Source organism: Leucoraja erinacea, chromosome 24 (assembly GCF_028641065.1).
Source record: "Leucoraja erinacea ecotype New England chromosome 24, Leri_hhj_1, whole genome shotgun sequence".
NCBI lineage: Eukaryota > Metazoa > Chordata > Chondrichthyes > Rajiformes > Rajidae > Leucoraja > Leucoraja erinaceus.
In genome coordinates, this window is record NC_073400.1 from 29859124 (window position 1) to 29875531 (window position 16408).

Genomic DNA, 16408 nt, shown 5'->3' on the forward strand with positions numbered 1-16408 from the left:
ACTAGGAGGCAGGGCTGACGTCCCCACAAGCAATTAGCTGCAGGCAGTACACAAGGTTTTAAAAAAAAACTACACAAGGTCAGGCAGGATACAAACTGCAAAGCATGAGACTACATTTCTGCCAGCACTCGGGAAAATAACTGCAATCAGCAGCAAAGGTATAGGATTACGGAACAATTGTAAAAGGGGGTGGCCGCAGCAGAGGAGTTGCCTTACAGCGCCAGAGACCCGGGTTCGATCCTGACTATGGGTGCTGTCTGTATAGTTTGCACGTTCTCCCCATGGGTCCCCCACCCCACATTCTAAAGATGTGTAGGTTTGTAGATAATTGGCTTCTGTAAATTATACCTCTTGTGTAGGATGGAACTAGCGTGGAGGCAATCGCCGGTCGGCATGGACTCAGTGGGACGAATGGCCTGTTTTCACGCTGTGCTTTTAAACTAAACTGAACTAATTAAGTAAAGCTTTACCAAGACCTCTCTGCTCTAGACAACTTGGTTCAGAAATAATCCAAAAGAGAAAGAGACAAGGAACTGCTGAAGCTGGTTTGCCAAGGCACAAAATGCTGAACAAAGAAAATAGGTGCAGGAGTAAGCCATTCGGCCCTTCGAGCCAGCACCGCCATTCAATATGATCATGGCTGATCATCCAACTCAGTATCCTGTACCTGCCTTCTCTCCATACCCCTTGATCCCTTTAGCCACAAGGGCCACATCTAACTCCCTCTTAAATATAGCCAATGAACTGGCCTCAACTACCTTCTGTGGCAGAGAATTCCAGAGATTCAGTGATGGTAGCTCAGCGGGACAGGTAGCATCTCTGGAGTACATCGATAAATTCTTCAGAGTCCCGACCTGAAATGTCACCAATCAAACTTTGAACAATGAGAAGGTACACAAAAAAGCTGGAGAAACTCAGCGGGTGCAGCAGCATCTGTGGAGCGAAGGAAATAGGCAACATTTCGGGCTGAAACCCTTCAGACTTTGAACAATGAGACATGGACATAGATAGCAGTGGTGGTAATTAGCAGACAGGGCTGACGTACCCACAAGCAATGTCCACCAGGGGACGCCGCACGATGGCAGCGTCGCCAACAGTCTGTCTTTCTTTTTTAATTTTAGTGTTTTAATAGTATGTTAATGTTCTCTGGTTTGTTTTATGTGGGGGAGGAAACTTTTTTCATTCTCTTACCTTGTCGGAGATGCAATTGTTTTTCCGGATCGTATCTCCGGTTGCTCTGCAGCCTAACATCATGGAGCTGGAGGCCTCGCTCGGAACTGTCTTCGATTTACCATCGGAGCCAATCCCTTGCCTGGGATTACCGCTCCAACCGTGGCCTGCTGATTTCACCATCGAGGAGCTCGCAGTCTCGGGTAGAGATCGATGTCGGGAAGCTCCAAACGGCACAGAAGGTTTCGACCCGGAGTCTGATCGCCCGCCGTGGGGGAGCTGAGATCCCCCCCTCCCCCCGATGCGAGGGCCCAAACACCCTCAGCTACGGAAGCCAAGATCGCCCCCACCCCCCCCAACCGCAGAACAAAGAAGGGAAGAGATTGAACTTTTTTCCGCCTTCCATCACAGTGAGGAATGTGGAGGAGTCACTGTGGTGGATGTTTATGTTAAAATGTATTTTCTGTGTTCTGTTGCTTTTTATTGGTATGACCGTATGGCAAATCAAATTCCTCGTATGTTGCATCTATAATCCAAGATACCTGTATTCCAAGGAATAGGTGAGTGGGTTGATCATGGCATCAAGGCAGCGGTGGATCAGAAAGAGAAACACAGAGGCAAAACCTTATTAACTAATTTCATTCTTTATTAGAGCCGCAAATCTCTTGCATATTTTCAGGATCGGGCAGGAGGACCAAATTCAGTGATGGTTTTTCCAAATTCCCTCATTTGTTTCCCCAACTGGCCATCCGGTTGTTGAATGGACCCTTCATGTAACGGTCAGATTTCATGTAGGCTGCAATCTTTTCCAAAGCCTGCACAGGAAATAAATCGTTTGGTCACCATTAATTGCGAATGCCATGCATACCGAACTTGAAAACACAATGTTATCACAGTCCTCTTTATAAGGGATGTCGGTTATAGATGTCGCTTTAAGACCATAGGCTGCTCGTTACACCGCTTGAAATTGACGAGGCATTGAAATTGACAAGCCATCTCCACCATGGACACTTAATGCCCCTGTCCCATTTAGGAAACCTGAACGGAAACCTGTGGAGACTTTGCGCCCCACCCAAGGTTTCCGTGCGGTTCCCGGAGGTTTTTGTCAGTTTCCCTACCTGCTTCCACTACCTGCAACCTCCAGCAACCACCTGCAACCTCCGGGAACCTCACGGAAACCTTGGGCGAGGCGCAAAGTCTCCAGAGGTTTCCGTTCAGGTTTCCTAAGTGGGACAGGGGCATTACTCTATTAAACAAAGGTCGTTTGTTACTTAGTTTAAGAAAGAACTGCAGATGCTGGAAAAATCAAAGGTAGACAACAATGCTGGAGAAACTCAGCGGGGGAGGCAGCATCTATGGGGACCCGAAACGTCACCTATTCCTTCGCTCCATAGATGCTGCCTCACCCGCTGAGTTTCTCCAGCATTGTCGTCTACCAACAAACAACCGTTAGTATTTTTAAAAGAAAAAGCCAACTTGCTTTAATCCATTGTTCTTACCTCAAAACGGGTGAGAAAATCCTTTAAGTTCTTAAATTCGACCAAGCACTTGGGCTCAAACACAACATGTTCGTCAAGGAGTTCGTACATGATAAAATCTACAAAAGTGATCTGAGAAGAGAAAGTAAAAATGACATTGTTAAGTTGCAGGATCCAAGCACAAGCAGTTCATATAGAAGATTCGCTTTTCAAACTCATTTGACTTCATTAGCTTAGGGGCTTAGAGAGGGTAGTCAGTCAAAACCTTTAACCACCCCCCCCCCCATCCATTCTGGATAGAATGGATGTAGAGATGTTTCCACGAGTGGGAGAGTCTAGGACCAGAGGTCGTAGCTCAAAATTAAAGGTCGTTCCTTTAGGAAGGAGATTAGGAAGAATTTCTTTAGTTAGAGGGTGGTGAATCTGTGGAATTCATTGCTGCGGAAGGGTGTGGAGGCCAAGTCAATGGATATTTTTAAGGCAGAGATCGATAGATTAGTACGGGTATCAGGGGTTATGGGGAGAAGGCAGGAGAAAGGGGTTGGGAGGGAGAGAGATCAGCCATGATTGAATTGCGGAGTAGACTTGATGGGCCGAATGGTCTAATTTTTCTCCTATCACCTATGAGCAGAGTGAAAGGTCAAAAACTAGACAGGCATAACTTCAGGAGATGCCATGTTACAGGTTTATAAAACCTCTGGCAATGGCAGATTAGGGCACAAAGAAGGCAGTGTGGGAAGGGATGTTGTTTGATTCCACAACGATGGCAAGGACACTTTGCAGCAGATGAATGCAGCAGACCAAATGTAATAAAAAGGAACTGCAGATGCTGGTTTACACTAAAGATGGACACAAAGTGTTGAAGTAACTCAGCAAGTCAGGCAGCATTCCTGCAGAAAATGGATGGGTGACGTTTCAGGTCGGGGCCCTTCTACAGACAGATTATAGGGGTGGGGAAAGAAAGCTGGAAGAGAGAAGGGGCAGGCTAATGCTTGGCAAGTAATAGTAGACGCAAAATGTTGGAGTAACTCAGCGGGACAGGCAGCATCTATGGAGAGAAGGAATTGGTGGCATTTCGGGTGGAGACCCTGAAGAAGGGCCACTACCCGAAACGTCACCCATTCCTTCTAAGTTACTCCGGCATTTTGTGTCTATCTTTGGTGTAAACCAGCATCTGCAGTTCCTTTCTACACACTTGGCAGGTGACAGGAAGTTTTTTGGAAGATGGTTGGACAAAGGCCAAAGATGAAAGACAGGAGTGAGATCAAAGGATTGAAGAGTTGTGGCCACCTTTACAATCAGTAACACAAGGGTCCAGACATAAAACGTCACCTCGCTATGTTCTCCAGAAATGCTGTAGACACAAAAAGCTGGAGTAACTCAGCGGGTCAGGCAGCATCTGTGGACAGAAGGAATAGGTGATATATGTCGGGTCAAGACCTTTCTTCAGACCCGACCCAATACGTCACCTATTCCTTTTCTCCTGAGATGCTGCCTGGCTCGTCGAGTTACACCAGCAATTTGTCTCCATCTTCGGTTAATGCAGCCTTGTGCCTAGACAGAAACTCACCTTGTCACCTGCAAACCATGACCTTTTCCCCAGAAACTCGGAGAACTGCTTCAAAACACCCGGTAAATCCTTCAGATAATTGGGCTTCAACTTTTCCTGCATCAGTCACAAAGAACAAGGGATACAAGCTGTAATGATCTAAATAAGATTGCACGCAGAGTAAACAAAGACTGCCTTGTACTATTTTACTTGAGGGAAGGCCAAGTTTCAAAGTCTAAGCCCGACAGTAACATTTATTTCATTTGATCTCGTGGTGCACAAAGTTAGATTTTGTTCAAAGTTGCGAAACACTTCAGGATTAAAAGTTTGTATCCTTTTTCCATTCTTGCCAAGTTTAATTTAATTGATGAATTAAAAGATACAGCATGAAAACAGGCCCTTCGGCCCACTGAGTCCGCACCAGCCATCGTCCACATTACATTAGTTCTTTCACATCCACTAGGGGAGATTTAGAGGCCAATTAAACTTCAAACCTGCAGGTCCTTGGGACGTGGGAGGAAGCCGGAGCACCCGGAGGAGACCCTCATGGTTACAGGGAGAAGGTGCGGATTCACAGACAGCATCCGAGGTCAGGATCAAACCTATGTTTTGTTTAGTTTAAAGACACAGCGTGGAAACGGGCCCTTTGGCCCACAGAGTCCGCGCCGACCACCGATCACCCATAAACTAGTTCTATCCTACATACTAGAGACAATTTACCAAAGCCAGTTAAACCTGTATGTCTTTGGAATCTGGGAGAAAACCAGAGCACCCGGAGGAAACCCACACAGTCACAGGGAGAATGTGTAAACTCCGTACAGGCAGCACCCATAGTCAGGATCCGACCGGGTTCTCTGACGCTTTAAGGCAGCAACTCTACCGCTGCGCACGGTCTCTGGGTTCCCCCCCACATCTCAAAGACGTGTGGGTTAATTGGCTTAATTCCTGCTAATTAAAGCAAGTGATCATGCTATTATAATTGTCAGGTATCATTGTAAGTTGACCCTAGTGTGTGTGGAATGGTGTAAGTGTGCGCGGATCGCTGGTCGGCGTGGACTCGGTGGGCCAAAGGGCCTGTTTCCACGCTGCATCTCTAAACTAGACTTGAAGGGGCAACAGAACGCATGTTGGCGTCTTCTCTCCATTTCCAAGAACGCAAGACTAATTTCAATTGTTGATCGCAGGGAACCTGCATTGCCTGCTGCCCAATAACTGAAGAGTACCCACCTCCACCCCTCCCCAACCTCATGTCTATTTGAAATAAATCACCATTAATTGGACAAATCCTTCCGCTGGTGCAACCTGTTAAGTTGTAGCCATCATTTTATGGATCAACCCCTGGCACCACCTTGTGGACATACTAACAACTGCAAGTGTTACCATGATACCTATCGCCATTCTCAAGAGATCTGCTGCTCAGGATCAAATAACGTTGGGAGCTAACTTACTCCAACGTAATTCATTTTAATTAATATTTTATTTCCGAGCGCTTCTCTAAAGCCACAACTTTGAAACTTTCTAGATTAAAAAAATAGCAGTAAGCTGCTGAGAGCTTAAGAGGCAAGTCTTGGGGAACATTTTAGACGTTTATATTTTGCCACTTTCTCATCCACTCCCGACACATGGGGGGGGGACAGTTTTTATTTTAATATACGGAGGGCCAATTAAACTAAAAACCTGCAGGTACTTGGGAGGGTGGGAGAAAAGCGGAGCACCCGGAGGCAACCCACGTGCTCACAGGGAGAAGGTGCAAACTCCACACAGACAGCACCCGAGGTCAGGATCCAACCCAGGTCTCTGCCGCTGTGAGGGAGTGGCTCTACCCGCCGCGCCACTGCTCATTGAACAACCAGGCTTCCCACTCTGCATAAAATTCATACAATCCCTGTCAGAGGGCACTGGATGGATTAAGAGAGTTAGATAGAGCTCTAGGGGCTAGTGGAGTCAAGGGATATGGGGAGAAGGCAGACACGGGTTATTGATATGGGACGATCAGCCATGATCACAATGAATGGCAGTGCAGGCTCGAAGGGCCGAATGGCCTCCTCCGCACTTATTTTCTATGTTTCTATCATGGAAACAGACCCTTCGGTCCAACTAGCCCATGCCGACCTACACTAGTCCCACCTACCAGCATTTGGCCCATATCCCTCTAAACCTTTCCTACCGATATACTCTCTAGAATTTAGGAGACTGAGAGGGGATCTTATAGAAACTTACAAAATTCTTAAGGGGTTGGACAGGCTAGATGCAGGAAGGTTGCTCCCGATGTTGGGGAAGTCCAGGACAAGGGGTCACAGCTTAAGGATAAGGGGGAAATCCTTTAAAACTGGGATGAGAAGAACTTTTTTCACACAGAGAGTGGTGAATCTCTGGAACTCTCTGCCACAGAGGGTAGTCGAGGCCAGTTCATTGGCTATATTTAAGAGGGAGTTAGATGTGGCCCTTGTGGCTAAGGGGATCAGAGGGTATGGAGAGAAGGCAGGTACGGGATACTGAGTTGGATGATCAGCCATGATCATATTTAATGGCGGAGCAGGCTCGAAGGGCCGAATGGCCTACTCCTGCACCTAATTTCTATGTACCTGTCCATGTTTCTCATGAGAAGCTTCTTGCTTCATAGCAAAATGAACACTGGGGTTTGGTGACTTAACAGAGAGAAAAACTCACAAAGTCGGGGTTGTAGCACATTCGGGCAAAGCCCATGCGGAAATCCACGGCCTGGTTCTCTACCATATCCATACGTGTCTTCACATCGTCAGTCTTAGTCTCAGTCTCGCCAACTGTGCAAAGGAATTCAGACAGTTTGATCCAAGTGAAACACCACAAGAAATGTCGTACTAACGTTTCGGGACAAAACGTTGCCTATTTCCTTCGCTCCATAGATGCTGCTGCACCCGCTGAGTTTCTCCAGCTTTCTTGTGATTAGTACGGGTGTCAGGAGTTGCGGGGGAATGGGGTTGAGAGGGAGAGGTGGAGCAGTCATGATTAAACGGCAGAGTGGACTTGATGGGCCGAATGGCCTAATTCTGCTCCTATCACCTATGAACCCAGGGTCATTTCACTGCCCTATCTGAGACACAGGACAATAAACTCTCTTAACTTGACTTGACCCGAAATGCAACCTATCCACGTTCTCCAGAGATGCTGCCTGTCCCGCTGAGTTACTCCAGCACTCTGTGTCTTTCTCTGCCCCAACCTGAAATACCGCCTGTCCATTCCCTCAACAGATGGTGTTTTCCAAAGAAAGTTTCCTCTCTACAGGATACAGAAGCAACTAACTCCGGAAGTGGACCGGAATCGCATTCCATCTTCACCCAACTTCCATGAACGGACATTTACAAAGATCAGCCTTTGAGCGCCTTGAATGGCGGTCAGTGCTGGCTCGAAGGGCCGAATGGCCTACTCCTGCACCTAATGTCTATTGTCAGTCGTGCAAAACTGTACAACCCTACCACAACTAGAGAGCAGTCCTCAACTACTATCTTCCTCATTGGTGACACTCGAACTATCTTTGATCGAACATTACTGGCATCTCCTTGCACTAAATGTATCTATACCCAATTGTAATCATGTATTGTCTTTCCGCTGACTGGATGGAACACAACAAAAGCTTTTCACTGTACACGAGACAATAAACTGAACTAAACTGGAAACAGGATAAATCCTACTTTGAACTGGAAACAGACTGCTCGGTCCAGGGGAGTTGCACATGCCAAGGAGAACCGTCTTACCCAGGTTGTTTTTCCTGGCCAAGTAACGCATGATAGCATTACTCTGGCAAAGTTTAGTATCCCCGTCGATCAAGTACGGCAGCTAGAAAAAGAGAGAAACACATGGGGTTAGGAGAGGAGATGGGCGGCAAGGTGTCTCAGCGGTAGAGTTGCTGCCTCACAGCGCCACCCACCCGCGTTCGATCCTGACTTGTCCGTACGGAGTTGGTACGTTCTCCCTGTGACCACGTGGGCTTTCTCCGGGTCCTCCGGTTTCCTTCCATACTCCCAAGGACATGCAGGTTTGTAGGTTAATTGGACTCTGTAAACTTAGTCCTAGTGGGTAGTGTACGGGGATTGCACAGACTCGGTGGGCCGAAGGGCCTGTTTCCATGCACTACCTCCGAACTCAACATCTGCTTTAAACCTTTTCCCTCTCACCTTAACGTTATGCCCTCTTTAGACTTTAGAGACACAGCGAGGAAACAGGCCCTTCGGCCCACCGAGTCTGTGCCGACCAGCGATCCCCCCAGATCACCAGCACAATCCTACACACTAGGGACAATTTACAATTTTACCGAAGCCAATGGACCATTACGTGTGTGTATCAAGTTCCTTCATGTACACGGTGGTGGATGCCTGGAGCGCAGTGCCGGAGTGGTGGTGGAGATAGATTTAAAAGCGTTATTTAAGGAGGCTTTTAGATGGATAGGCACATGGAAGAGCAGGAAATGGAGGGATATGGATCAAATGCAGGCAGAGGAGATTAGTTTAACTAGGCATCATGTCCAGCACAGACATTATGGGCCGAAGGGCCCGTTCCTGTTCTGTTCCATGTATCATGTGATGACTGATCGCGGGCTGGTGTCAACACTTACGTTGGGAAAATCCAGTCCAAGTTTCATCTTCACGTCAGTCCAGCAGCTTCGGTCATAAGATGGAGCTGGAAACAAACGACATTCAATGTAACTTTTCGACGAATACATTAGGTTTAGATTTACGATTGTCGCGTGTACCGAGATTCAGCGAAAAGCTGTGTTGCCCGTCACACAATCAGATTGTAGAAACATAGAAAACAGGTGCAGGAGTAGGCCATTCGGCCCTTCGAGCCTGCACCGCCATTCAACATGATCATGGCTGGTCATCCAACTCAGTATCCCATCCCTGCCTTCTCTCCATACACCCTGATCCCTTTAGCCACGAGGGCCACATCTAACTCCCTCTTAAATATAGCCAATGAACTGTGGCCTCAACTACCTTCTGTGGCAGAGAATTCCACAGATTCACCACTCTGTGTAAAAAATGATTTTCTCATCTCGGTCCTAAAATACTTCCCTCTTATCCTTAAACTGTGACCCCTTGTTCTGGACTTCCCCAACATCGGGAATAATCTTCCAGCATCTAGCCTGTCCAACCCCTTAAGAATTTTGTAAGTTTTTGTAATACTATACATAAATAATATCAATCCAAACTCTGATGCAAAGATTCCACAACGCGCTATCCATGATGGCGTCTAAGCCAGGACAGTGTGTGTGTGTGTGTGTGTGTGTGTGCGTGCGCGTTCATCACAGAAGTGGATCTGCTATCACACATTACAATCGCCCCACTCTTTTAAATCTTATTAAGATTATTAAGGGTTTGGGCACGCTAGAGGCAGGAAATATGTTCCCGATGTCTTTGGAATTCTCTGCCTCAGAGGGCGGTGGAGGCAGGTTCTCTGGATACTTTCAAGAGAGAGAGATAGATAGGGCTCTTAACGATAGCGGAGTCGGGGGATATGGTGAGAAGGCAGGAACGAGGTACTGATTGGGGATGATCAGCCATGATCACAGTGAATGGCGGTGCTAGCTCGAGGGGCCGAATGGCCTACTCCTGCACCTATTGTCTATCTTTACTCCGACAGCAGCATTTCTTATTTTCACATTTTTCCTTTTACGATGGTTCTGTATTCTTTCCACCTCTGCTAATTATAATGCACCCACTCTGTCACTCAGTTCTGATGACGGTCACTGACCCGAAGCAGCAATACAATATTTATTACATGTCATTTGATATTTATTCCATGTCATTTGAACCTCAGTGAGGCTCAAACGAAACTCAGTTTCCACAGCCATACAAACAAAGACAATTCCTACAAGACACACAAACAATTCAATTTACACAGACATCCATCACAGTGAATCTCTTGCTCACTGTGATGGAAGGCAAAGTCTTTTCTCTCCCCTGCACCATTTCTCTCCCGATGTCGAAGCCCCAGGCGGGCGATGGTAAGTCCCACGGCAATTTAAGGCCGCGCTGGGCGATGTACGGCCCCGCTCCCGGTCGTTCCAACCCCGCGACACGGGCTGGAGAAGTCGCGTTGCGGGAGCTCCGAAAAGCGGTCTCCCACCCGGACCCGCGAGCTCCCGATGTCCCAGTCCACCGGTTTGTATCTGGAACCTCCGAGCTCCGTAGTCGTGCCGCAGCAGCGAGCCACCACCACTCCCCACGCTCCGAGGCCGGCCAGCCCCACGATGGTGAGTCCGCAGCTCAGCAGACTCTGCGGCTGGAGCCCCGGGTCGTTCCGGTTGGAGGCCGCTCCACGGTGCTAGGCCCAACGACAACGGAGACCCGACAGGGAAAAGGTCGGGTCTCCCATGCAGGGAAGAGATTTTTTAAAGTTTCCCCTCCCCCCCTCCGTCCCCCACATATACACAGTTAAAAACAGTAAAAAAAACATGAACAACTGCATTTAACTAGATAATAAAAAAAAAAAGAGACAGTCTGTAGGGGGCCACTGCAACGCGAGTCACGCCACTTCTCCTTAAATCAGTTCTGTTTCCCTCTCTCCACAGACGCTGCCCGGCCTGTTGACTACCCCAGCCCCCTTTTTATTGCACACAGTGGACGGCCCGATTGTAATCATGTAGTCTCTCTGCTGACTGGATAGCATGGAGTAAAAGCTTTTCACCGTACCTCGGTGCATGTGACAATAAACCACACAACAAACACTGATACTTGACGAGAGACTGTGCAAACGTAAGTGAGAAGCCATTTTAAGTTAAGTTACCACAGAGCAGAAACGTCAAGTACAATAGCCTTCAGTCCCACACACACACACACACACATTTTCTAAAATTTATCTAAAATCTGCCAAACGCCACTATCGTATCTGCCCCCACCACCACCACACCTGGCAGCGCGTTCCAGGCGCTCTCCACCCCTCCCCCCCCCCCCCTCCCCCCGGGGAAAGAAATTTCCCTGCACATATCCTTTAAATTTGGTTCATTTCACGAGCGCACATATTCAGTCCTGCACCAGCACATTCACACCCACACACGCCTTCGATAGTCTCCAGTCAACCACGCACGCTGGAACGCACACACACGCCTTCGATGGTCTTCAGTGGAACGCGCGCACACACACACGCCTTCGATGGTCTTCAGTCACACCCGCGTAAGCGCACACCAACGTACCGTCTCCACACGAGTACAACTTCTCCTCATAAGCCGTCCCGGTATATTCCAAAAGCAAGCGGATTGGCTGTGCCAGCTGTGACAAGAGAATCAGAATCAGAACTAGTGGACCAGACACACACACACACACATCCCGAAAGAACTTCACAACCAAATTATTAGGAACTGCAACCATTTGGGTGACGTGACAAACGGCTGCTAACTTGTGAATAGCAAGTTCCAAAAATAGTGCTGACAGCCAGAGATTGTGGTTTTTGATCACGTCGACATATTCTAACGGAAATCTTCTCCCCTAGCACGACAGAAATGTAATCGGTCAGGTTGATAACAATTCATCATGCAGTCAGCGCATAGCACACATTAAAGGCACAAATTGCTGGAGTAAAAGTGGCTGCCTCGGCACGCCAGAGACACGGGTTCGATCCCGACTACGGGTGCTGTCTGTGCAGTTTGTAGGTTAATTAGTTGCTGATTTTCTTACTCCTAGTGTAGCGGAAAAGTAGGATCACATTGAACTAGTGTGATGTTGATCAATGGTCAGCATAGACTCAGTAGGCCGAACGGCCTGTTTCCATACTGTATCTGTAACAAACCAAATTCAGCGGGTTAGGCAGTATCCGTGGAGGACATGGATAGGCGACGTTTCAGGTCAGGGCCGTTTTTGAGACAGATTGTAGTGGGGGGTGGGGGGGGGGGGGGGGATATTTGGATAGGCAGATGATTGGACAAAGGCCAGAGATAAGACAAAAAGTGCAAGTGTGAAAAGAACAAGTGACAAGAAGTGCAAATCCAAAATCGGCCGACACAAGGGTCCCAACCCAAAACTCATGCCTTGTCCTGTCCATTTCCCCTCAGTTGGGACCTTCGTTTGTCCAGCCAAACGGACAACCCAGAAAGGCTCTGGAACCAAGGGTGCCGGAAAATCGGCGATAGACCTGCACATGATTACAATCGAGGCTTCCACAGTGTCCAGATACAGGATAAAGGGAATAACGTTTAGTGCAAGATAAAGTCCAATTAATGATAGTCCAAGGGTCTCCAATGGGGTAGATGGGCAGTCAGGACCGCTCTCTAGTTGGTGAGAGGACGGTTCAGTTACCTGATACCAGCTGAACCATGAAGTCTCGTACATGAAGCCAGATTAGTTTTGTAAAAGGTGTTTGTTGTACATTTGCTTCAGGAAGTAAAGCTAACCAAAGAAAGTATCAAAATGACGTGGAAACAGGAAGTGGGGGACGGTGAAGAACAGTTTGTTTCAGTTCCCAGGACTTATCGTACACAGTGGACAGCAAGCAGATTATATTTTTATCTTCGTGGCCACAGACTTTAGAGATACAGCACAGAAACCGGCCCTTCGGCCCACAGTTACGCCGACCAGCGATCACCCTGTACACTAGTTCTATCCTACGCACTAGCGTGGGTTTTCTCCGGGATCTCCGGTTTCCTCCAACACTCCAAAGGCGTGCAGGTTTGTTGGTCAATTGGCTTGGTATAATTGTAAATTGTCCCTAGTGTGTGTAAAATAGTGTTGGCGCGTGGGGATTGCTGGTTGGGGAGGACTCGGTGGGCCGAATGGCCTGTTTCCCCGCTGTATCTCTAAACTAAACGAGGAACAATTTATATAATTTTACCAAAGCCAATTAACCTCCAAACTGGCACGTTTTTAGAGTGTGGGAGGAAACCAGGCAGAGATAGATAAGATTCTTGATTAGTACAGGTGTCAGAGGTTACGGAGAGACGGCAGAATGGGGTTAGCAGGGAGAGCTAGATCAGCCATGGTTGAATGGCGGAGTGCACTTGATGTTCACACAGAGAGTGGTGAATCTCTGGAATTCTCTGCCACAGAAGGTAGTTGAGGCCACAGTTCATTGGCTATATTTAAGAGGGTTAGATGCGGCCCTTGTGGCTAAAGGGATCAGGGGGTATGGAGAGAAGGCAGGTACGGGATACTGAGTTGGATGATCAGCCATGATCACATTGAATGGCGGTGAAGGCTCGAAGGACCGAATGGCCTACTCCTGCACCTAATTTCTATGTTTCTATGAAAGGCCGAATGGCCAAATTCTACTCCTATCACAGAGAAAACCCATGCAGACACAAAGGGAGAACGCACAGACTCCGTACAGACAGCACCCGTGGTCAGGATCGAATCAAGGTCTCCAGCGCTGTGAGGCAGCAACTCTACCACGGCACTGCTCTACATAATTTAAGGCGTGCTGTATAAAACTGTAACCATGGTTATTTTACAACAGTGTACTCCAAGGCAGAGGGGGCTGCAACACCAGAAGAAGTTAATGATTTCAAAACGCTTTGAAGTTTCTTGGCTTTGTTAACCTGCACAATGATCTCAACTGAGAATTCCTGGCCATGCGGAAAAAAGCTGCAGCCTGTTCAGAACAAAATTATTCGTTAATAATCTGCGGATAAAGGAGAAAAAACATAAATGTACAGAAATAAAGATCTTCTTGTGCACCTGGTGTCAAATCTGGAGGGAAGGATTCGGAAACAAAAGAGAGATCGAGAGAGAGGGGATAAACTGATAGCGCTGAACTATGTCGTCCAAGTTCAGGAGTAGTTTCTTCCAAACACCAACTAAACTACAAACTGTACTAGGAGGTACACAAAAAAAAGCTGGAGTAACTCAGCGGGACAGGCGGCATCTCTGGAGAGAAGGAACGGGTGACGTTTCAGGGCGGAAGAAGGGTCTCGACCCGAAACCTCACCCATTCCTTCTCTCCAGAAATGCCACCTGTCCCGCTGAGTTACTCCAGCTTTTTTTTGTCTATCTTTGGGGTTTTTTTTTAAATAGTTTGTTGAATTTATTTATGCTATCGTGCAGTACTGTGTTTAAAGACCTGCATTTGCTGCTGCAAGTCAGAATTTAATTTTTTCCTTTCGTTACATAAGACAATTAAACACTCTTGACTCTTAAGACATTCACAAGAGCCAGATGACTCTCTTGTATGTAGGAGAAACAGGTCCCAAAGTCAGATTCAACAGACTTGTCTTGAGAGCATTAAGGGGATGAGGCAATGTTCGGAAAGGGGAGAGGTCTTACTTAAAATTGGAGAATTTAATGTTCATGCTATATATAATGACAAGGAACTGCAGATGCTGGTTTAAACCATAGACACAAAAAGCTGGAGTAACTCAGCGGGACAGGCAGCATCTCTGGAGAGAAGGAACAAATAGGCAACGTTTCGGGTCAAGACTTCATTCATTCTCTCCAGAGATGCTACCTGCCCCTACTGAGTTACTCCAGCTTTTTGTGTCTATCAAGGAATTGCAGATGCTGGTTATACCAAATAAGGAGTCAAAATACTGGAGTAATCCAGCGGGTCAGAAAGTCATCGATCCACGTTCTCCAGAGATGCTGCCAAACCCACTAAATTGGTTTAGCTTAGACATACAGCATGGAAACAGGCCCTTCGGCCCACCATGTCCATGCCAACCAACGATCACTAGTGCTATCCTACACACTATGGATGATTTATAGAAGCCAATTAAACTAAATAAAACGGTAGGTCTTTGGGACGTGGAAAGAAACTGAAGCACCTGGAGGAAACCCACGCGGTCACAGGGAGAACTTGCAAACTCCACACAGACAGCAGGCAAGGTAAGGATCAAAGCACCTGGGTCTCTGGCAACAAACAACTCTACCACTGTGCCCAATTAAGCTTCATACTGTTGGGTTGTAAACGGAATAGAGGGCGCTGTTTCTCCAGTTTACATCGGGCAACGTTAGAAGAATGGAAGAGAGCCAAGAGGAAGAGATCTTACAGATGAAAATGGTGGAGACATGATAAAACAACATGTCAAAGACAAATTGCCCCAATCACGTTTTTGTTGTTCACTAACCTCAGCAATTTGCAATTCCCACTGGCATTATTCCCCTGGAATCTCAGCGCTTCTCGTCTCCTCCCCGCCCTGCTACAAAACTTATTGCATCTTTAATTTTTTTTTTTTTAATTCTGGCGTCGTCGTGAAACTCGTTTTCTTTCTGTAGACACAGCCAGTCCAGCTTTGCATTTCTTACGTTAGGTTTTAATACAAAGTTTAAACTGCACCGAGGTGGAATTACAAGTTTGCAAGACATTCGTTGTGGGTGTGCACTAGTTCTTTGGTTCTAACCGCCCACGTAAAAGCGGCAGAGACATAAAAAGGGGTGCAAAATGCAGGCACAAAGGAATTGCAGACGCTGAAATCCTGTGCAAAACACAAAATGCTATATTAGCTCAGCGGGACCGGCAGCATTTATGGAAAGACTGCACCTGCGACGTTCCGAGTAAAGTCTAAGAGAGTCCCGACCCTGTGCATTTTCTCCCCAGGTGCTGCACGACCCGCTGAGTTCCTCCAGCACTTTGTGTTTCGATGCAATTTTTCTTTTAATCGCCTTTGAAACAGATGCAATAACATTGAAAGAGTTGGTCTGCAGGAGCAAAATGTTGGAAAGAAAATATTGGGCAGAGGGAGAAAAAAAATGCAAACAAAGGGAAACTATTTGCGCGCTAAAACGGAAAAAAAAAGCACGTTTCATTTTGCAAACGAGTTCAAGGCCCGAACTGCGCTCGGATTGTGCGAAGTCAATGAGCCCGGATCCCCGGGACCCGTTTGATTGACAAGTGCCCTGGACCAGGCTGATGGTCCAAGTTGCTGATGCAAGCTGCTGGTGCTGGATCTTACCCCGCGGATGTCCCAGTAACCGAGTGTCATCGCCATGGTTAAGATTGCAACTGCACTTTCCGACCTCCTCGCCGACAATCCGTGCAACACTGACCAAGCGCCGCCTCCTCGCACCGCGTTATAAACCCAACTCTCGTCTGCAGGCCAGCTACAGTTTTGCCTGGAGTTTGCTGATGCTGCAGAATTCTTGCAATTCACATTTCACATCAAAATCACAACAGGCACTTTAGAGATTTCAAAATTGGCCAGTTCACTTCTTTGCACCTTTGTCTTTGGGTATTTGTTTTATTCTCGCTCTTGATGCATAGAGATTTTATTTAAGGCACACACACACACGAGACTACAATTGGTATACTCTTC

General features: G+C 47.2%; 1 protein-coding gene across 1 annotated transcript; it reads right to left on the reverse strand.

Moving 5' to 3' along the window:
* Nucleotides 1–1795: 1795 nt before the first annotated feature.
* Nucleotides 1796–16205, reverse strand: LOC129708897 (glutathione S-transferase Mu 1-like). The gene is made up of 8 exons (XM_055654946.1): nt 16049–16205; nt 11366–11441; nt 8789–8853; nt 7932–8013; nt 6868–6980; nt 4219–4314; nt 2670–2780; nt 1796–1985 (listed from the first exon to the last, which is right to left on the reverse strand). Exons 1-8 carry the CDS (start codon nt 16082–16084, stop codon nt 1896–1898), a joined length of 669 nt encoding a protein of 222 aa, XP_055510921.1. The 5' UTR covers nt 16085–16205; the 3' UTR covers nt 1796–1895.
* Between the last annotated feature and the right edge of the window lie 203 nt (nt 16206–16408).

Bases quoted from the DNA above. Each gene is read 5' to 3' on its own strand.
- LOC129708897 (XM_055654946.1), bottom strand. From the start codon at position 16,084: ATGGCGATGACACTCGGTTACTGGGACATCCGCGGG. The intron at 11,442-16,048 runs GTAAGATCCAGC...CTCTTGTCACAG, and splicing joins GTTACTGGGACATCCGCGGG to CTGGCACAGCCAATCCGCTT. The intron at 8,854-11,365 runs GTACGTTGGTGT...GTTTGTTTCCAG, and splicing joins GTTGTACTCGTGTGGAGACG to CTCCATCTTATGACCGAAGC.